At 39.5% G+C, this 22,439-nt stretch overlaps 1 protein-coding gene and 1 long non-coding RNA gene across 3 annotated transcripts; one reads left to right on the top strand and one right to left on the bottom strand.

Moving 5' to 3' along the window:
* Nucleotides 1–15,993: 15,993 nt before the first annotated feature.
* Nucleotides 15,994–19,405, top strand: LOC120108846 (syntaxin-51-like). 2 transcript variants are annotated; one of them, XM_039122578.1, is made up of 5 exons: nt 15,994–16,133; nt 16,343–16,443; nt 16,520–16,617; nt 16,701–16,745; nt 18,155–18,512. In XM_039122578.1, exons 1-5 carry the CDS (start codon nt 16,009–16,011, stop codon nt 18,284–18,286), a joined length of 501 nt encoding a protein of 166 aa, XP_038978506.1. In that variant the 5' UTR covers nt 15,994–16,008; the 3' UTR covers nt 18,287–18,512. The 2 variants fall into 2 exon arrangements, with proteins under 2 accessions (XP_038978506.1, XP_038978505.1); XM_039122577.1 differs by adding an exon at nt 19,064–19,405 and having other exon boundaries at nt 16,007–16,133; nt 16,343–16,617; nt 18,155–18,209.
* A 1,401-nt stretch (nt 19,406–20,806) lies between these two features.
* On the bottom strand, nt 20,807–21,555 carry LOC113461157. The gene is made up of 2 exons (XR_003383246.2): nt 21,417–21,555; nt 20,807–21,227 (listed from the first exon to the last, which is right to left on the bottom strand). It is a non-coding gene; the product is annotated as an uncharacterized LOC113461157 (long non-coding RNA).
* Between the last annotated feature and the right edge of the window lie 884 nt (nt 21,556–22,439).

Below are 22,439 nucleotides of genomic sequence, written 5' to 3'. Positions count from 1 at the left end.
ATCTAGGGGCAAGTGTCAACCTTTTACCTTACTCAGTTTACGAGAAACTTGGGTTAGGTGAGTTAAAACCAACCTCGGTATCCCTTCAATTGGCTGATCGATCTGTAAAAACACCACGTGGGATAATTGAAGATGTTCTTGTCAAGGTAGACAAATTCTATTTTTCAGTAGATTTTATCGTTCTTGATATGGAACATGAGCCTAATCCTAAGAAACAAATCCCCGTGATCCTTGGGCGTCCCTTTTTAGCTACAGCCAATGCAAGTATAAATTGTATAACTGGGGTGATGAATATATCCTTTGGGAATATGAAGGTCAAGTTAAATATATTTCATGCCTCTGATCAACCCGCAAAGGAAGTTGAGTGCTTCCTAATAGATAAAATGGACGATCTTGCAGAAGAAGCCTTTCCTTATATTTTAACAGATGACCCTCTGAAAACATGCTTGGCCCATTTTGACTTTGATATAGACAAGGCCATAGAAGCAGTCAACTCTGTGCCCGATAGTCAGTTTCTCACAAATTTTCTTCTTTGGAGAACTCGGCATAAACCTGGTATGATATGATTAAGGAAGCACTGCGTCTGGCTGAAGACGTTAAACTTAGCGCTTGTTGGGAGGCAACCCAATTTCCATAGATTATTTTTGCACATTTTTTTATCGTATTTTTTTCAGGAATCCTCATATTACTGATGCAACTAAGGTACAATGCTTCTATCCTCCATATGCATCATATTTTCGTCCAAAATAAAATAACAAAAAAATTATTATAATATAATATAATTTTAAAAAAAACATTGAGGACAATGTCTGATCTAGGTTGGAGGTATAGGATTCGAATTTTTGAAGAAATTTTTCGCATTTTTGCATTTTTGAGTATATCTCAAAAAAAAAAACTAATTTTTATGCTTTAGTGCTGAAATAATAAACACACGAAGTATATAAAATCTAAAAAGCCCAATGACTAGTCAGGAGTAAGACAATTTGAGTTCTTTTTATTAAAAGTTCTTTTAGCGAGTTGTAAGATAATTTTTACTTTGAAATTTCACAACACACATGGCCTGCACTTCTAAGGGTTAGGTTCAACATTATGTTGTTAAGTCTGGTAGCAACCTTGAGTCCTGATGAATCATACCTATCTAATTCACTATTATCAAAAAAAAAAAAGAGAAAAAAAGAGTGAATTTAGTCAGGTACATCGAAAAGGGCTACCTATTGTCAAAGGTCAGCGGGCTTGTATGAGGAACCCGAGCATAGGTCCGTAGGGGAGTCTTGATGCCCAACACCTTATGCCATCTGGTGTGGGAGTGTTGACTGAATGCTCGCTACACGGAGGAATCATTACAAGAGTAAAAATGCATAAATTATTTATAAATAAAAAAAAAGAAGAAAAAATAATATTGACCTCGAAAAAGACGATAGTGTGAAAGCCGTCGTTGTAAAAATTCGAGTAAACTGGAATATTACAGATAAAGCCCATGAGGTATTAAAGTAAACATCCACAACTCTCGAAATCCTGCAAGGTAGGATGATTTTTGAATCAGTGATTAGGTCATATCTGACCAATTCTTGGAAACTACTAGCTTTAGCAGTATTTTGGGGATCTAAAGCCTTAGCTTGTGTACGGTCCAGATATCACCGAGCACCCAAGTATAAAAAAATCTTACAACTCCCTAACGGAAACTTAATGACCTTAACTTGAATTGCATTTTGACCTAGACTTTGGGCTGACTTTGTAATTAAAACTTTGTGTGATTTTGAAATTCTAGCACTTATGCATTTGAAATTAGATTTTATAAAACAATAAACTCTTTGAGTAGAGACAACAGTTTGTGGGTATCTGAGCCGGAAACCCTCATGAGACAAAACTCGTCCACTAGGGCCACCTAGGGGTTTAAAGTCTTATTGCATACGGTAAATGCAATCGCGATTCCTGCGAAAGTGAGTTAGTTTTTTATTTTGCTCGAGGACTAGCAAAATGTAGGTTGGGGGGTGTGATAAGTGCTAAATAATGCATAAAATAATATCTTATTCATAGCACTTATCATTATTTTAATTCACATATTTTATAAATTTAACTAAAAAAATGTGTTTTCCTTCATCCTTTCATTTTAAATAAATTATTCAAGTTTGATTCTTTTTATTATTGGTTGAGTCTAATGGATGCAGGTCAAGTCGAATTGATTTAGGATGATCTCTGAACCCAAATCGCATGCACCCCGCAAATCAAGACCCTCTGATTCAGTTACCTAATTTTCTTCCCACTCGTTCCAACTCTTTTTCCACATAATCCAATTTTAATCTCAAAAACAATAAAATCCCTTCAATTATTTGTTTTTCAGATCTCAAAGCATACTATCTTAGTTGCACGGATCCCAAAGCCGGATCCCATGTGATCTCCACGTCCAAATACAACCCGGATAAACTCCAATCCCCTGCATCCACCACGGAAGAACAGAGATCCCAACTATCCAACCATTCCCTTTCTTCACGGACAGCTCCCATGCGCTCCCAGCCATATCCCATTCCGAATCACGCTCATCCCGAGTTCCTTCCTCCCAACTTCCGGATTGACTCCATCTCTTCTCATCATTATCCCATGAGCATCCCAACGTAGTCCACGGTTTCCTCTCAACCATCATCCGAATTCCCTGTCTTCCAGTCATGCCGAGCATCACGGAAGAAGCTCACGCGTGCATGATCCACGTCCTCCGCAGCCCACATCCCGTTCGTGATCTTCTCCCGTTCGGAACCAAGACCCAGCTGAATCCAAACTTCCTCCCAAACCAACCAATCTTTATCCCAACTAGATTCCCAAGCTTCACATGTTAGAACCGGATCATAGCTTCTTCCGCATCCCGTGCCATATCCAGCCTCACGTCATGTTGATCCAGTCTTCATCTCGCTCGTCAAGCATCCCAACGTCCGAATGCATTCTCCCCTGCTTCAAAACTATCATCCTTATCTTCTCAATTCCTCCCAACGTCTTTCCCATTCTTCTCCGGATCATGTCCACTCACGTATCCCCTGTTTCAAACAGAGTGCCAGCCTATCCACCCAACCATGATGAATCCAACGAGTCCCAACTTCCTCCCATCATTTTAGACTGATTCCATAAACTGTCTCCTGGATCACCTCTTCCGAATGAAGCCAACCAACCAAATCTTAGCATCCCGTGCCATTTTTTCTTCCATTCGCTCCCAACAACTCTGATACGCATCTCCTCTGCGGTGAAACGGCAGCAGCTCATTACTTCCCAGACTTCACGGAAACAGAACTGGAAGCTTCATTTCGAGCATCAGTGGATTCCGAAGTGCCCGTGAGGATCAGATTAAGCAACCTTTGCTTCCAGCGCCCGAATCAAATCATCTACTCGTCTCACCCGTGTCAGTTTCTTGGCTCTTATCTTCCCACGACGTGATGAGATAAGAGGAGCCGGCAGCCTATAAAAGGGAACCAGATGTGAAGGAGGGGGCATTCTTCTTCTCTTCCATTCCATTCTTCTCTTCCGATCCATCCTTAAGCTCTTCACAGGCCAAGTCCCACGGAAATAAAAGGAGGGAGAAGACTTCGGGTGTTTTGGGAATATTTCCCAAAGGAAGAAATAATGAGGGAAGGAATGGGAGCCCACTGCTGTGCTGCTGCTGCCGTCCACCACTGCATGGAAGCCTAAGCTTTTCACTAGGGCTGGATGCAGCCCTAGCAAAAGGATAAGGATTTTGTATTTTTTTTATTTCTATTCTTGGGGTTGTATGAACTTATGATTTTTAATCGATATCTTCTTTTATCTCACGTTTAATTTCTGTGATTTTAAATGTGAAGTTTATACAGCTGTTCTTCATGATCATTGAAGTAAAAATAAGATAGTTCATGCTTAAGGAAGATGCGATGTGCTGCCACCTTAGATTAGGGTAGACATTTCATGCTAACTGAAGATTGACTATGCCTAAATTACTTTTGTGAAATTTTATTCAGATGCTTATTAGGCTTGTAGCCAATTTACATGTTTATCCAAGAATAAATTAAAATATAATTAATCATTGTTCTGAAGTTAGTGGTGAATTCCTTGCCCTAGGTTCCCTCAAACTGATATCATTTTAATTGCATTTTCTTTATTAAATTCCTTAGTTTAATTTTCTTTACAAACTCTTCCTTTTAAATATTTTATTTTTAAGAAAACAACTATATCCCAATCCCTATGGATCGATACTGTTAGATGTATGCCCTAGAAGCCAATCTGGCTGACACATTGTTAATTCTAGGGACATAATTTTGTACTTGACTATTTATTATTGAATAAATAAAAGGCATCTTTTCATTCATATTATTTATGTGTCTATGAATCATCCAAAAAATTAATAAGATGATGATGCATATTCTCAAGAGTTGAGAATTTGAGCCATGTATCATTGGTGATTAATTTCTAAATGCTCCTGATCAATGGATCATCACGAGGATGGTGATCGATCCGATCAGTGCACAGATCACTTTCCTTCTGGATGGACGAGACTTGAGTCCACAGTGTAGGGACACTGAAGTGATAGTGCAGGTGCTTGTTAGAGAACAAGGGTACTGAGCGTGACCAAGACAAGAAGTCACTTGGATGTCTATCCACTCGTCAGTGACTTGCTTGATGTTGCAGTAGTGTGACTGGTCCTTTGACCTGCGGTGCTTCGGCTACTCACAGTGAGGTTATTGTAGTTTGACTGCACACATACATGGTCTCTAGCCATATGGGTCCATGCAGTGTAGATTGGCTGCAGTAGGTTCACTGTAGGAGTAGTGTATGCACCTACAAGGAATCTATCGACCTTGATAGAAGAGGAGTGATCCTATGTGATTTGTTAGACTGAGTTCTAAGACCTTGGCCAGGGCAGTAATATAAAGTGGAGAAAGAGTTTTCCACTATCGAACTCGAGTCGAATAAATCTTGACATATGACAGACGATGGAGTTTGACGAGTTGTCCATGACCTCCGTCTTGTAGGGATCCATGATAGTAGGACTGTATCACACGTTAACTGCACCTAGAGGTTCATCATTCCATTCTGCTGGGTAGCCACTACATGCTGCTAGGTGTCACTGGTGGATGGTGGGACTCACAGGGATTATCTCGATGATCGATAAACCCTAATGAGTTGAGTTGGAATCGTTCCAACCCATTGAAAGGAGTTTTCAATGATATAGTGATAGAGATCACAATATATCTCACTACCAGTCAGAATAGAACCTATGGGGTCACACACACTAGAAGTATTGACCGATCCGATGGTTGAAAAGTGTTTATGAATCACGAGTAATCAATTCGATTGATAAGAAGTTGAAGAAGGAAAGGGAATTAATTAATTGGACTTGAAACAAGAGTCCTACTTCGAGTAGGATTCCTAGAGTCCTAATTGGATTAGGACTGGAAATCCTAGTTGGAGTAGGACTGGGATTCCTACTTGGAATAGGATTCTTGCAATCCTAATGAGATTAGGAGTTTTGAATCAAAATTGGATTCCTACTTGGAGTAGGATTCCTAGAGTCCTAATCGGATTAGGACTTCGGATTCAAATAGAGTCCTAATTGGATTAGGACTAAAATTAAATATGTCCCAATTTGGATTAGGGTTTCTTAAGTCACAATTAATTATTAATCTAATGAATCAATAAGACTCCTAATTGGATTAGGATTGAAGAGTTCAATTGAGTCAAAATTGATTTAAGTTCTAATTGGATTAGGACTTACCTAAATTGGATCCAAATTGGTTCACCCTTGGGCTAAGCCTAATTGGATTAGGGCTTGACCACATTAGGGCATTCCAATCCCTACCTAATATGGATTAGGGTTTACCATGAGGAAGGGGATAAGCCCCTCCCCTTTCCACGTGGAGAAGGGAGAAGAGACGGCGCCCCCTCTTAGGAAAGACATCAAGAGCTCCTAAATGTTAGGAGCTCCACATGTCTATAAAAAGGGACTTGTGGGCGGCACCTAGGGCATAGAAGAAGTGCTCTCTCCTCTCCTTGCTGCCGCCACCCTCTCCCTTTCCTTTGGTTCAGCCGCCAACAAGAAGAAGAAAAGAAGAGAGCCTTGTCCGCCTCCTCTTCCTCCAATCCTTCTTCCAACGCAGGGAAAAGAAAGGCTGTGTTCTTCTTCCTTGAGTTCATCCTTCTTCTTCCTCCTCCCAAGCACAATCAAGGGTTGATTGAAAGGGAGGAAATAAGCCATCAAAAGAAGTCTTTGCAAGGGAGCTAGCACCCCGGGAAGACAAGAGAGCTTTGATCGGATCACTGCTTCGTGTGGATACCCGTAGAGGCCGGACACTTGAACGGCTTCAAGCGAACCTTCATCCTAGACCACGAACTTCAGTTTGCGGTGATCATCTACCCGCACAAGGTGAAGATCTGATCTTCTAATGAATTTAAAAGTTTTTAATTCTTGCCTAACTACGAACGGTTCATGAAACAATGTTCATGCGATGAACGTCGATCCCGCTCATGCCGATTCCGCTGCCATCTGATTTTTTTTGAAATATCAGCGGCATGGGCGGGTTCCCAACAGTGGTATCAGAGCCTAGGCTTCGTAGATTAAGGTAAGAATTAATTATCTAAAGGATTATTAGATCTGAAAATTGAATGATGATGCATGCTGAAAATTTCTGCATGCAGATTTTTCAAGGGTGCTGATTTTTGCATGCTGATTTTTATGTGATAAAATGAAGATTCTAATTGCGTTGTTAATGAGATTACAAAGTTTAGAATCATGATTAGCATGATCAGCAACCTATGTCATGATATAATCAGTTAGTTTTCAGATCTGAAAATTATAATTGTTGCATATGGTGATGATCATAGGATTCAAACCCTTTTGGTATCAAATGTAATGACCTGCGATGTGATCTGCAATGTCATGTAATTTTTCAGATGCTTGCATGCATCTTATTTGATATTTTGAGAGGCCTGCGTGCCTCCTAAAAGGAGATGTAATTTATTTTTATTTTTGTTTTACATCTGGTTGTATTTGTGTGATGTGATGTACGTCAACGATCAAGTTGAAGACTAGACATGAGATGAACAGGTGATCTAAGCGGTTGATGGCGATTGGATCAAGAGTTGATCAAGGATCGAATCAAGGAGGCTTGGAACCAATTCAAGAGTTGAAGACCAGTTGATCGATTGACGTGCATGTGCTTGTAATACGACCTAACTAGAATCCATGATCATCACCTATTTAAAGTTTAGCTTTAATTATTGCTGCGATTATAACTGCTTGCAATGTGCCGTTTGCATGTGATGTGAATGTGAGTCGGGTAGATAGGTTTACATGTGATGTAGCAAACCCAATTGAGACCTAAATCAAAAACCTCCTCAATCAAGTCGAGAGTGAACCGACATGAGCAAGTCATATTAGATTAATTGATCTAATTGGTGTCTAGGAAAGCATGAAAGGTGGTTACTTAATTAGGACCTTACTCTCTGAGTAAGGGGAGCCTCCCACCTGCTTACCTGGCCAATTGTTCGATTACCTCTTATGCAGAGCTCAAGTTGCAAACACTAAGACCTGATTAACCAATATTAAGTCAATAGGTCTTCCACTGTAGTAGAGCTGCTAAGGTCTTTCTGATGTTGATTTGTCTCGGCTGGACACAGTGGTCAAGTTGCATCGGGGGGCTGGACCTCTCTATAGACATGAGATGTTGTAGGGTAAAGGTGGGGTTGGGCACCAATAACTGTTAGGTGAGGACCCAATGACGACTTTATTTCTACGGTTATACGGTGGGTCTGACTTAACTAAGAAATGGGACCAATAACTGTTAGGTGAGGTCTTCATGGCTTAGAGACCAAGTTGCACTGCAATATGCTTGAGAAGCATTGTACAAGAATTGTACACTCATCCATCTATGTGTCACCAATAACTGTTAGGTGAGGTGCCATGTAGATTGGTGAGACCGCAGTACCTACTAGAAACCCTAGTCGCGTAGGATTTCCGTTTTCCTACCAGGGGAGTGTGAGGAATTCGAGAAAATAGTGGGAGTTACATTTGTTCTAAAAGATCTTAGAACAGATTAGGATCAAGTACAAAAGTCTAACTAGAATCTTTACTCTCTGCAGATACAATGTCAGCTTCAAACCCTTTGACCCGTATTCTTGAGACCAACCGACTGACCGGAACCAATTACAAGGACTGGCTAAGAAACCTCAAAATTGTTTTGGACTGTGAGAAAATAGGCTACATACTCGATTCTGATAGCCCCACACTACCAACACGTCTTACTGATGTTCAGCGTCAGATGCATCAAAAGTGGATGGATGATGACATTAGAGTCAAGTGCTATATGATGGCATCCATGTCTAATGAACTCCAATGCCAGCATGAAAATATGAAGACTGCTAGGGACATACTGGCACACCTGCAAGAGTTGTATGGTGAGCAGAATCGCACAGCTCGTTTTGAAGTGTCCAAGAGGCTTTTCAAAGCGAAGATGCGCGAGGGGCAGTCTGTCCATGATCATGGTCTGACTATGATCAAGGATCTAGAGGAGCTTGAGAAGCTCGGTATGGACATGCACAAGGAATTGCAAGTAGATTTGATCCTACAGTCACTTTCTGATTCATTTGGTCAGTTTATAGTAAACTACCACATGAATAAGATTGAATGCACTAAGACTGAACTGATAAACATGTTGGTAACTGCTGAGGGAGCCTTGAAAAGTTCAAGGGGCAATGTCCTTGCTGCTGAGATGACTTCTGTTCCAAGAGAAAGTCTACTTGGAAGAAAAAGAAGCCTGCTAAGAGGCAGAAGAAAGACAAGAAGCCAAAAAAGGAAGTTCAAAAGAAAAAGGCTAACGACAAAGGAAAATGTTTCCACTGCAATGTCGACGGCCACTGGAAGAGAAACTGTCCTTCATACCTCGAGAGCCTGAAGAACAAGAAAGGTGACATACCTTCAGAAGGTATAGACTTGCTCATTATTGAAACTAATCTAACGGTTTCTTCTACTTCTAGTTGGGTTATAGATTCTGGTTCTAGTGCTCATTTGTGCACTACCATGCAGGGTCTAAAGGAAAGTAGAAGGCTGGCGGAAGGTGCGGTAACCCTTCGGGTTGGCAACGGGGCAAAAGTTGCTGCTGTGGCTGTGGGCACCTACTATCTGCGACTACCGTTTGGATTTAGTTTATTACTTAGAGACTGCTATTATGTACCTGCTGCTAGCAGAAATTTGATTTCTGTTTCATGTCTAGCACAGGAAGGTCATGTTTTTACTTTTGACAAAGACTGCTGTTCTATTTATTTCAGAAATAAAATAGTTGCACGTGGTTTCATGATCGACAGTCTCTATCATTTACATATGGATGTATCTGTGAATGTTACCGAGCAAGAAGTGAGTGCCAAAGGATCCAAAAGATTCAGGGATGAGATAAACCAATGATATTTGTGGCACCTCAGGCTTGGCCATATTGGAGAGGACAGAATGAACAAAATGGATAAAGATGGGCTTTTAGGCTCATTGACTTCCGAGTCATATCCAGTTTGCGAGTCCTGTCTTCAAGGAAAAATGGCTAGATTGCCCTTTGTAGGACATGGGGAGAGGACCACTGAAATACTTATCTTAGTACATACAGATGTATGTGGCCCATTCGATGTGCTAGCCAGGGGACGTTATTCTTACTTCATTACCTTTACCGATGATTATTCACGGTATGGGTATGTGTATCTTATGAGACACAAGTCTGAATCTTTTGAAAAGTTCAAAGAGTTCAAGAATGAAGTAGAAAAACAAACTGGAAAACCTCTTAAGGCTCTTCGATCAGATCGAGGAGGAGAATACCTTAGTGGGGAATTCCGGGACTATCTCAAAGAAAATGGCATAGTCTCACAGTGGACACCTCCGGGTACACCTCAACTCAACGGGGTGTCAGAGAGGAGGAATCGGACCCTATTGGATATGGTCAGATCCATGATGAGCTTCACTGATTTACCTATGTTCCTTTGGGAAGATGCCTTACTCACAGCGATTTATTTATTGAATAGAGTTCCCTCTAAATCCGTTCCTACCACACCGTATGAGATATGGCATGGTAAGAAACCAAGTCTTGGTCATCTCAAGATTTGGGGATGTCCGGCCCACGTCAAGAGACTACAGGCAGACAAACTAGAGGCTAGGACCATAAGTGCTCGTTTTATAGGATATCCTAAAGAGTCATTAGGATACAATTTTTACGTCTCAGAGGATCACAATGTGTTTGTGAGCCGTCATGCCATCTTCTTGGAAAATCAGTTTATCCTTGATAGAGGCAGTGGGAGGAAAATTGAGCTTGAAGAGAAAGTCTCTGAAAAGCAACGAGTCATGGATCCTATTGAACCCATTCATACAGAGCCAGTACACGATGTCCCTCGACCACCTCGTAGATCTAGTAGGGTCTCCCATCCTCCCGATAGATACTTAGGTATACTAGAAGAGGATACCGAGGAAATATTCCTAGTGGGAGATAGGGATCACATACAGGATCCCAAAACCTACAACGAGGCGATATCTGATATCGATTCCGAGAAATGGTTGGAAGCTATGAAGTCAGAGTTAGACTCCATGCATTCCAACCAAGTCTGGACCTTAGTAGACCCACCAGAAGGTATTGTACCTATTGGATGCAAATGGATCTACAAAAGGAAGATAGGTTCGGTGGAGAGGTAGAGACCTATAAGGCAAAGCTTGTGGCGAAAGGGTATAGTCAGCGCGAAGGCATTGACTATCAGGAGACCTTTTCACCTGTAGCCATGCTAAAATCCATCCGAACATTGCTTGCCATTGCAGCATTTCATGATTATGAAATCTGGCAGATGGATGTGAAAACTGCTTTCCTGAATGGATATCTTGATGAAGATATCTATATGGAACAGCCTTTGGGTTTCACTTCCAGTGATGGAGATCACAAGGTCTGCAAGCTGCAAAGGTCCATCTATGGACCAAAACAAGCATCTCGGAGTTGGAACACTCGTTTCGATGACGCAATCAAAACGTTTGATTTCATCAAAAACGAAGAGGAACCGTGTGTTTACAAAAAGGTTAGTGGGAGTGCTGTCGTATTTCTTGTACTGTACGTGGACGACATCCTCCTGATAGGGAATGATATTTCCATACTAACCTCGATCAAGATCTGGTTGTCAAAAGAGTTCTCCATGAAAGACCTTGGGGAAGCATCCTATATTTTGGGAATAAAGGTCCATAGAGATAGATCTAAAAGGATGCTTGGAATTCATCTCTCCAAGAGGGGTCTCTTACCCCTTAGGCATGGAATTCATCTCTCCAAGAAGATGTGCCCCAACACATCTGAAGAGATTCAACGCATGAGCAAGATTCCCTATGCATCGGCAATAGGAAGCCTCATGTATGCCATGCTATGTACACGACCTGATATAGCTCTTGCTGTGAGTGTCACAAGCAGATATCAGTCGAATCCAGGTGAAGAATACTGGACAGCTGTGAAGAATATTCTTAAGTACTTAAGAAGAACTAAAGATTTATTCTTGGTTTTTGGAGGATCATCAGAGTTAAAGGTAGAAGGGTACACAGATTCAGACTTCATGACTGATGTCGATGACAGGAAGTCAACATCTGGATATGTGTTCTTGTGCAATGGTGGTACGGTGAATTGGAAGAGTTCTAAACAACCGATCATTGCTGATTCTACTATAGAAGCTGAATACATCGCCGCCTCTGAAGCTGCTAAGGAAGGCTTCTGGTTCAAGAAATTCATTGCAGAGTCAGAGAAAGAAGTATCTAAGTGTACTTCTAGAAAGAAACAAGTATCTAAGTGTACTTCTATTCTAGGTTTTACTTTTTAGAAAATTTGGGTGCTTAGCAATGACTTGGTTTTAAGGAGCATATGGTTCATCAAATATTTTAAGAAGGTCATGAAAGAAATTTTAGAGTTTAGAAGATGTAATCCCAACAAAAATAAATGCTAAACCTGGAATTTTAAAGGTTGGAGGAAAGTTAATTTGAAAGTTTCCTATAATACGAGTCAAAGCAAGAGATGGTGGGATTGTAGCAAATGATAGTGGAAGGATTGAAACTGTATGGAGTTGGTAGAGCAATCCTACTACTCTTCTTGAAGTTGAGTTAATAATCACCAAGATTCCAGGCAAAAGAAAGTGCAAAAAGATTTACTATATGGTGAAGGGGGAGAAGGAGAAGGAAATAAGAAAGAAATGAATGGAAAATGGATGCTAAAACTACTATCACCTTGCCGCAATGGCTATTGTTCAAAAGGATAAAAGGGGGAAGAGGGAGAAGAACTAAGGAGGGGAAGATACTGACAAATGTAGGTGTCACATGCTGCAATTGCTGAAAAAACTGGCACCACTGTCTGCAAGTGGGTCGGACCCATTAAACCTGCTGAAAAATGTATCTCGGCTGTCTGGCCTAAGTGGGCATGTAAGGCTTGGAAGGCTGCCAAGTACTAGCATCTGTATAGAATATAGATTGCCTAGACCTATGCAAGGTGCCCATGAGGCGTCACCATCAGAGAGAGCACGTAGGTGGCTGCCTGGGCCCAGTTTTGGAACCATGTTGGAATCAATGAAGCAATTTGAGTGGTACTTTAAAAGTAAAAAAGGAACAAAGTTTCGGTGAGAACAAATTCCCTTGATACTGTAAGGATGTTCAATCTATCTATTTTTTGTTTAAAAGTTTGAACTGTAAGATGTTCGGAATTAAACACGAGCGGTGTATCACAAATTTTGCTATATAGAGGCTGATCATAGGAAGAAGGCTGCGATGGGAGAAGACAGTAAAGTACAAAGGCTATGATTTGAATTTCACCCAAAACCCTTAAACTGAAATGTTTCCATAATCCAACCGAAACTAGGACCAGTTAGATTTTCAGCCAAAAACTAACTTATGAGTCTAAAAGGGTAGTATATATGAGCTATCTACGCTAATTTTTGTTATTTCTATGTATCTTTCAAACTTGGAAGTATTTTCTTTATATTAAACTTAGATTTTGTGGACTTTCAGCACATTTTCATTGTTATGATCCGAAGAGATTTATAGAAAAATAATGTTTTTGGCATAACTCTGGCTATTCTGATCCTTTAAATTCATGGGCTTTTAGATTATCTTGTGTTAGATTGACATCAAATAATAAAATGATATACTAATATTCTAATCATGACTTTTTAATAATATATGTTTTAAAAATAACTTTTGATTGTTTCGCTGCAAAATATATGAAATGTGACACCCATATGTCAAAATTGAAATAATATACATTAAAATAATTTTTATCTTTTTTTTGAATTATTAATTTTTATTTTATTTTTTATTTTCTTAGTTATAATGGTTTCTTTTTATATTTTTCAATTGAAACTACTAAAGCTGAAATTGTTACTGAAATCAAAACCAAGATGAATCTTGGAGAAAGCTTCTCAAGAGATTTTGGAACAAATGATTCCAGATAATGAGTAGTCATTTTGTATGTTATTTCGTCGGGAAGAAAGCGCGAGCTCTTCAATGTAGCTTCAAATCAGAAGAAAGAAAACCAACAAGGAAGTCAAGGATATGCTTTCTTAACACCTCTGTTGTCCATATTTGACTAAAATGCAACCTTTGTTTCTTAAACTTAGGGCAGTCTCAACACATTATACTCATTCTTTTCTGAATTCAAAGTACATAATAGCTTCAACACCTCTTCTTTACTGGATTCACTGTGCTTGTAAAGCACCAGTAAATCATAATATATATTTCTCTAATTAACATAATTGGTCTAGGGGACAGCTTTTCTAAACCTTGACTAGATTCACCATAAAGACCCAAAATTTTCTTGTACATACACTTGAAGGCTAACCAAAACCATGTTTTGAAATAACCATCATGCCATTCTTGTGAATTGCCCAAAATATCTTGAGGAAATTTATCTTTCTACTATATAAAGTCTTTGTTGGCATAGACAAGGATTTAAGTGGAAGTTTTATTGTATCAGTTTTCTAAGTGCCAAGCTACAAGGATGTTTGCATAGAACATTGGTGCATACAATGTACCTGTCCATATTGGCAAGTATTTGTCTGTGCTGCCTTGTGTTGTTATATCTCCTGGTGATATACTGCAATGAGATAGGCATGGGCCCATGTCTGTCGCTGTGTTATATGGATGAATTATGACAAATCCTAGATCTACATGGAGTATTGATTATTAAAATTAGCTATTTTTTTGTTGTGGTGTGCTCAAACATGTAACAATGTAGCCTTGACACTTTAAGATAAGGGTTTTGTAGCATACAGCAATGTGCCTTTCCTTTAACATTTTTTTCTGTCCATACTAGTGTGTACCATTGCCAGCATGGAATGGTGTAATATGGGTGGTGCACTATGTGAGCATTTGAGCTCTATAGAGATGATACATGACTCAAAAATTATACTCCTAATTGTCAAAATTATAATAGATCTAAATTGGGCACCCACTTCTTCATTGATCCTTTTAGTTTCAGTCTTTAGAAGGAGCCTATTTTTTTCAAAGAAGCAATATTTAAAAAAGTTTATCACCTAATCACAAATCTGCTTTCTTTGCAATTAATTCCATGGGAAAAAGAATATTCATATTACTTTTAGCCGGCATTCCTTGGGTTTCTATCTCGTCAAGGGCCTTTCATTTCTTTCATATGTTCACTTTCGTTTTTCCTTTGCTCAATTATGATTCCATCTAAAAACTTTGCCTTGCATAATTTGGTCTCCCAGAAATGCTTGAATTTTCAACTTTTTGGATATTACACACTATTTTGTTTTTGAAAAAAAAATGAAGATTGCAAATAATGCAGATCAGATTTCGCAACTCTAAAATGAAAAAGGTTTTTTTCGCCTGTCTACTTAAAGAAATAAATGGTCCATGACCGGGTCTTTATCCTAGAAATTGTTGCAGGAATATAGGCTTCCAGGATGCTGGTTAGTCCATGTTAAGAAACTTATATGCCACGAGAAAGTGTCAAGATCATAAATATTGCAAGGGTCGTGATAAATGAGGCTGTTAAAGTACTGCATTTTTTTCTTTTTCTTTTACTTGCATATAGAATTGAAAAATTGATAATGCCTATTAGACCTGTTCCACAGGTGGGCTGGGCTCAGCCAAAGATATAATTGAAATTAGTCAGGCTCGAACCCGGTCAACTTGGTCTTCGGGCCTACTTCCGATGCCTAAGCCCAATACTTACTCAGGCTTCGGGCTTTGGGTCAGGCCTCGGGCTTTCTGGACCCCTTTTTTTTCAGTTTAAAAAGGTATAAAAATGCTTACAAAGATTAAATATTTGAAAGGGATTGGTAAGGGCCATGAACTTATGTGTATGGTTGTTCATAAGGAGGGTTGGTGCATGGTAGAGAGCTATTAAATTTTTTTTGCTACCAAAACCAGATTCCTAAGGCAGAAGTATATATTGTATATTATATAAGATTCGGGCGCTCGGGCCAGGCTAAACTAAACCCGAGCCTGACCTATTTTAATAGGTAGTCTCATATTTCAAGCCTGGCCTGGCCTGTCAGGCTTAAAATCCAAGCCTAGGCCTATCCGAAATGCTTTGAGCACGGGCATGCTAGGCAGGCTGCCTGGCCCATGAATAGGTCTAATGCCGATGCAGTAGTGGGTAAGCCAAGAGGTATTTAGAATGAGCATTTGTATTTTTAGCAGTTTAGTTGATACAAAAGATTTTGATAGAAGTTGAGTGCACCAACTTGCTTTACATTTTTGATGTCCAATACCTTGGAACAGATCAGTCTGGAAAATATATATTTCTTTTTGTTTGACTACCTTCCTAATGTGGAAGGGTCCCTAGGTATATGTGCAATCAGAAAATGAATCATATGCTTGAGATCTATTTTAAGATGGTGTATTTTCTTTTTGATAAGCACACAGTGTCTCCTGTTGCAATCCTGTTTACCATGCTGATTTAATTTTATAACTTGTATATACATCCTAAAGTATGATATAGTCTGTAGGTTCCTTCTATAATTTGTTAGACATGAATACTATTTTTCCTTTAACTTATGTTACCTACTGCCTTTTGCAGATCTGATAAGGAGTTGCATAAATGCCAGGACATGCTCTCAAATTTGAGATCTAAAGCAAAACAGATGGCTTCTACATTGAATATGTCAAGCTTTGCCAACAGGTTCGTTTTTCACATAGCATTCTTTTTGGTATCAATAGTCTATACCCTACAGTGCCACTTAACTTGTAAAGGCCTTCCATTTCTGTGCTATGAATTAAAAAATCTTATTTTATCATTAAGGAGTTTAATGGACATGGCATTCTGTTGTTGCTTTGTTACAATTGATTATGTGCACGTAAATACTAAGGAAACTCCTTTGTCAAATTTAGGGAAGACTTACTTGGACAAAGTAAATCAACCGATGAGGTAAATAGAACTGTGGGATTGGATAATTATGGTATTGTTGGTTTACAGAGGCAGATTATGAAAGGTATTTTCATCTGACTCGCATCAACAATTGAAGTTGTTGTTTGATTCTTACATGCTGTTTCCTGTGACATGCAGAGCAGATGAGGGCCTTGAGAAATTGGAAGAGACAGTGCTGAGCACAAAACATATTGCATTAACAGTTAACGAGGAACTGGATCTGCATACAAGATTGATTGTATGTATCACCATGACACAGGATAACTTTTCAACATGTCTGACAGCATCTTTACTACTATAACTTTTCATGCGCTGGTACAGGATAACTTGGACCATCATGTGGACTTAACCGGTTCAAGGCTTCAGGTATTATCATTCTTTTTCACTAGATTGGCTTCTGTGAGTTATATAGATGGCTGATTGTGTTCTCTCTTAAATTAGTTGCCAAAATGAGATTTATTAAATATTTAAATTATATTGTCAAAAATAAATTCCAAATACTGGGTCGAAAATGTATCTATCTTTATTTTTGTTTTAAAGAAAAGAGATATGATCCTAGATAAATGGCATTGAGACAAATCAATATACTTGGGTGTGATCTTGAGCTAGCTCAGATCTGCTTGAGCTCGGCTCGGTATTCTGTGAAGCTGACTTGAGCTCAACTTGCGCTCATCACTAGCTGGCTATGCCAAGTTCAAGATCAGCTTGTTCACATCTGATTTGGCTCAAACTCAGATTTATTAAACTCAGTGGTGGCTGTAGTTGTCTGTGGCGGTCTGTGGTGGTCATGGAGAGTAGGGCAACGGTGAAGAGAACAATCAGCAGAAGATGGCTGCTTGATGGAAAATGAGTTGGCAGAGCAACCAGGTTGTTCAAGTCAATGACAAAGGCAAAGGCCGAGGGGCCAAAGACAAGCAGTGAGAGGGAGCGTAGGAGGGAGGGAGAGGGAATGGGAAGGAAGTGGACAAGGAGGATGGTGAGAGAAGTGGAGTTGTTTTTAGGAGAGCCAGGGCCGGTGCTTATGATCTCTCTCCAAAAGGCTGTGGTTCATCTCAGCCATTAGATGTCCATCTAGTGTGTGAGATATAACTAGACTTTATAAATAAATAAATTATGTAATTTATGGTTTATCTTGATTTAAATCATGATTAGAAATATAGAAGATCATTTAAAAGCAAATGATAAATCATTTTACTTATTTTCTACATTAATGATCCCATGATAAGTTTATATAATAGTATTGAATTTATATAATTGAGCTGAACTCAATTGAGCTGGTCCAAGATCAAAATTCAGCTCTCTATATTTTGAGCTCACAATTTTAGCTCAAACTTGCTTGTTTGCTCGCCAAGTGTACTCGTGTCTAGCTGAATTTTGAGTTGAACACAAGCTGCTCACAGACAGCTCACTTATTTGACAGCTCTAATCTATATAACTGCTGAACTAACCTCTGGAAACATTGGCCCATGGAAAGTAGCTGTCTGTGTATGACAAGTGGCATCAAGGTTGTGTATCTAGCATTTGGCATGTATACCTTGACACAAAGTTATATGATTAGGGCCCCTCTGTATCCATTAAAAAAAAGGACTTGCCTCTGACTGGAAAAGCTTGATTTGTTATCCATTTGAAACCCAAAGTTTGTGTTCTCCTTCGTTTGCTTTCTATCTCAAGCAAATAATAGTTTAAGCCCCAAGGATGTGACAGAATTAAGCAAGCCAACCATCTGTCAGGCATTAGGTCTTCCTTGACTTACCTTTATTTTATCTTTAATGCAGAGAGTACAAAGGAGGCTGGCGATTCTTAACAAGCGTACAAAAGGAGGTTGTTCATGTATGTGCCTGCTCTTGTTGGTTGTTGCTATAGTGATTCTGGTTGTTATCGTTTGGGCTCTTATTAAGTACTTGTAGAAGTGGCACCAAAATTGATCTCTACACTGCTTAATTTGTCCTGAACTTGCTTTTAATATCAAGGAATCAATAAGAAGCTAGCCTTGTGCGATCAATATTTGAGGTTTCATTTGGTTTTCCTGTGGTAAAGCAAAACAATCATGTAAAGCTAATGTCTATAGTGTAACACTAAAGTATCCTATAATTGTTGGGAGTGTTTTCATCTTGAGATTAGGAGTTCTTTTTTAACTTTTTTCCCTCGAGCACAGGTGATTGATCCTTTGCATCTGGCATTTTCTCCTGGGCACAGCATATGTTGGATTTTGCATTTTTTTTGCACGCCGGAATACATTGCCAAATATTTCTATACCATGGAACATGCCTCGAGCATCATTGTGCTTGGCATGAGAACAAACTTCTAGGAAGTTGGTGAACAATGCAATCATCTGTGAATTAAAAGTGTCATTCTCAGAGTTAGTCTGCTTGAATCAAGTTTGGTTTGATTTTTTATATTTTGGCTCATTCTAACTGGGTTGAGCTTGCTTGGACTAGTGAAACTCTTCTTTAGTTTACAAAATTTTAGGAGCAAAACTATTTTAATGTTTACATATTTTTCCTGATGAACCAATACTTGCAACCTAAACAGCGGGTCCGCTGCCTTGCCTGTATATATGGTAAAAGTTTAACATCTTATTAAACCAAGATTTTATTTGAAATAGACATGCATTGTAATTACTAGGAGGGTCTTGTGTTAGCAAAGCTATGACAACAGTGGAATCACCCTGTCTGCTACTTCAGGTCAAATTAAGTTTGAAGATAATGTGGGAGATGCCCTTCCAGGCTAGGCTGCATGCAGCTTGGAAACCAAAACTCCGGACAAAGGCGTGTAGCCAACAGGCAGCAACCTAGCAGAGTTGTGCAAGATGAATTTTGTAAAATTTTTCCAAATTTATCTATCTATTCTATTATATTTAATTTATCTATTGTTTTATGTTGAATGACATTCTTCATTTCACATCAATCACTGTCAGTGTAAAGCAGTAAATTGGCTGGCTATCATGGTTTTGGCTGTTGGACTTTGAGAGTTAAAATTACAATTTGTGTTTAGAAATGGCAAAATGTGTTAAAATATTGCATGTACTGAATTCCATAAATAGGGTCCAAAATCTTCCTCGGGATTTTTGCCAATTAATTCTTTTAGATGGCTTTGTTGTGCCGATGCCTACACGCACTTGGATCTTGAGCCTAGTATGTCTTGTGTTAGCGTTTAATTTGTTTCAGGTTGAACTGAGTCCAATCCTTGTTAGACAAAAAGGTGTTTCAGTTTTGAAGCCATTTGTAATGGTTTCAAAAATTTTATTCGAGTTGGGCTTATCCATCGCCCTCTTCGATCTGCTATTTAATTTGCAAACCATCCTCTTTCCTTTCCATCGGTTGCCTTGCTTGTGAGAGTGTTTGTATACTGACTTTCTTCTCCTGGAACCATGGTAGAAGGTTAAAGTTAGGTACTCTGAGTGATTTGTGTAGTAAACTTTCATTCACTTGCTCTCATTCCAAGTAATAATTTTTTGCTCACAACCAGCGACGGCTGATCTTGTTGTTGGCTCTTCCTCCTTGCCCTGTTTTTCTTGCACTGTAATAGGGATGATACTAGTTTTGGTCTGGATGTTTTGATTGGCTTAATTCTATTGGGTTTTAACACAAATCATCATCAACAGTGTATGCTGTGGAAAATATCACTACCGCCCGATGAACCCTCTTCCCATCACACTATGTAATAACTGAATCACGATGTAAAACCACTTCTATTAACTGAACCACAGCTATCAAAAACAAGTCCAGCAGCCAAACCAGCTGAAGTGGCTATACAAGATTCCACGGAAGATTCATTCATAAAACCAGCTGAACCACAATTTAACACCTGGAACAGCAAAAGGCATTCCAAATGTAACCACTTGCAACAGCTGTCATATTCGTCAAAATTTCATGCATGCAAAAACTAAATTAACAACCCGTAACATTTTAACCGGCAATATACACAATTTCACAAGCTCACATCAAACTAGTGTTCAAACTCGAAAAATGTGAGCCATAGGCAGCCATTTGCATTCTAATAAACTATTCACAACCAAAGTCACATACAATGATACATGGTCAAAAAGAGCCAATTCCTTGAGTTTCAAGGGATGAAAGCTAGAGTACTCAGGGGCGGCTCAATATATTTAGGGGCCTAAGACGAACTCACCAAGAAAGACCTTTTTTTTTAATAATAATAAAAAAATCTTAGTAAGTGCAAAATACTTTAAAAATTTATTTAAAAATAATTCATATGTTATAGAGATGGGCGTTTCTAATGGTATGTTGTAGACAATCCATACTTAAAAACTAAATTTGATTTTTCAAGAATGGCAATAAGAGAGAAGTTTTGAGACAAGGTATGGGAGGTTGGCATCAGGTGACAATCAACCAAAAAAAAGAAATTGCATTAATACAGACTCACAAATCACACATATAGAGACCATGCAGACTCTGAAACAACAGTTTCAAAAGTTATCGGACTTTCTTGATCCAGCCTTTAGATAATCAATATTTATAAATTTGATTCCAATCATAATAAAACTTAAGCATTTGATCATAATTCATAACAACTGACAATATCTCTAGCTCTTTTTTTCTATTGTTATGTTTTACAACCAGCTGATCTCATGTCGATGCCTTCAACTGGGAGGAACAAAAAATTGCCAGCAATTAAGTCCTCCTAATGCACTCACAAATCAGCTTTTTCTGGAGGGAGAAAGGGAAAAAATCTTTCTCGAAGCATCAAAATCGCATCTTGAGCTTCCTTTTGACTCAGATGAGCATATATTGACACCGTGACAATAGAACGAACACATTACAGACAATAACTTTTCTCCTACTCTACGAGCTCCCACAAACTGCAATGCTAAAACTGCCGTCCGTTCTGCAGAGTAATCGCCAGTTTGTCCCAAAATTTCAGATAAAAAAAAAGAAGAAAATTCATGCACATGACCGCTACCAAGCAAAGCGACGTGCTCCAATGTTCTCATCGGATGACTAATCGATTAGCAACATAAAAAGATGAGGGATAAAAGGAGGAATTTCTTGAGAGACCAAAGAGGAGGAAGCGGACCTTCTTTTCCATGGACTACATGAAGTACTCCACCAGCACCATAAATCGCTGCTGCTCTTCCGCCCCTTCTATCCCCATCTTTATTCCCACGAACCCTTGGGCGGTTTTCAGTGTTGCTCTCTGCGTACTGCAGTGGGCCTTTCTTTGGGCCGAGGTCTTAGGCGGCAATTTCAATCGCCCAAGTAGAGATGGGCATCGGGCCGTACCGAGCTCGGCCCGGCCCAGGCCCACCGGGCCATAGACTAAACGGGCCGTGCCTGACCCGGCCTGTTACTAAACGGGCCGTGCCTGGCACGGCCCGCTTAGCCTAAAAGCTAAGCCCGGCCCGGCCCGAGGCCTGTGGGGTGGCGGGCCGTGCCGGGCCCTGGCACGAGACGGGCCGTGCCTGGTACAGCTCGTATGGCAAAAAAAAAATAGCCGTTACGGACCGTGCCAGGCACGAAACGGACCGTGCCAGGCACGAAACGGGCCGTGCCTGGCACGGCCCGTCTGGCTACCAAAAAATAGCCGTTACGGGCCGTGCTTGGCACGGCCCGTCTGGCAAAAAAAAAAAAAAACCGTTGCCATAATGGCTATTTTTGGTTTTTACCTAAAATACCCCTCCCAACAATCATAAAACGGCTAATTTGAGGGGTATTTTGGGAAAACAATATTTGGAGTCCTATAAATACCCCCTTTCCTCCCTCATTCTCACCACACCAAACCAACTCTTCTCTCCTTCTCTACTACTACTATTTCTCTCTTCTAGCAATATTTAGCAAGTGCTATTCTAGCAATTTAATTTTTAGCTTGCATTCAGCAAGTGTTCAAGTGCTACACAAGAGGAGGTTCTTGTTGAGAAGAGAAGGAGGTTCTTGTTGAGAGCACAAGAGGAAGCTCACAAATCTCGGCTCTACCTCTGGTCCTCTATTCAATCCCTCCTTGTGGTTAGTTTTTATTTTTTGCATTCATCAATTTAGATATGTCATCTTTTGAAGAAAGTCATTTTGGTATTCCTCCTGTTTCTGAGGGAGAAGAAACTAA

The sequence above is a fragment of the Phoenix dactylifera genome, unplaced genomic scaffold (assembly GCF_009389715.1).
Source record: "Phoenix dactylifera cultivar Barhee BC4 unplaced genomic scaffold, palm_55x_up_171113_PBpolish2nd_filt_p 001589F, whole genome shotgun sequence".
NCBI lineage: Eukaryota > Viridiplantae > Streptophyta > Magnoliopsida > Arecales > Arecaceae > Phoenix > Phoenix dactylifera.
This window is presented reverse-complemented; position numbering and strand designations above follow the sequence as displayed.

What these genes read in the sequence shown, in the direction of transcription:
- LOC120108846 (XM_039122578.1), top strand. Translation starts at nt 16,009, where the DNA reads ATGTTACCTACTGCCTTTTGCAGATCTGATAAGGAGTTGCATAAATGC. An exon ending in ATGTCAAGCTTTGCCAACAG is followed by an intron (nt 16,134 to 16,342) that starts GTTCGTTTTTCA and finishes TGTCAAATTTAG; the next exon opens with GGAAGACTTACTTGGACAAA. An exon ending in TAACCGGTTCAAGGCTTCAG is followed by an intron (nt 16,746 to 18,154) that starts GTATTATCATTC and finishes TCTTTAATGCAG; the next exon opens with AGAGTACAAAGGAGGCTGGC.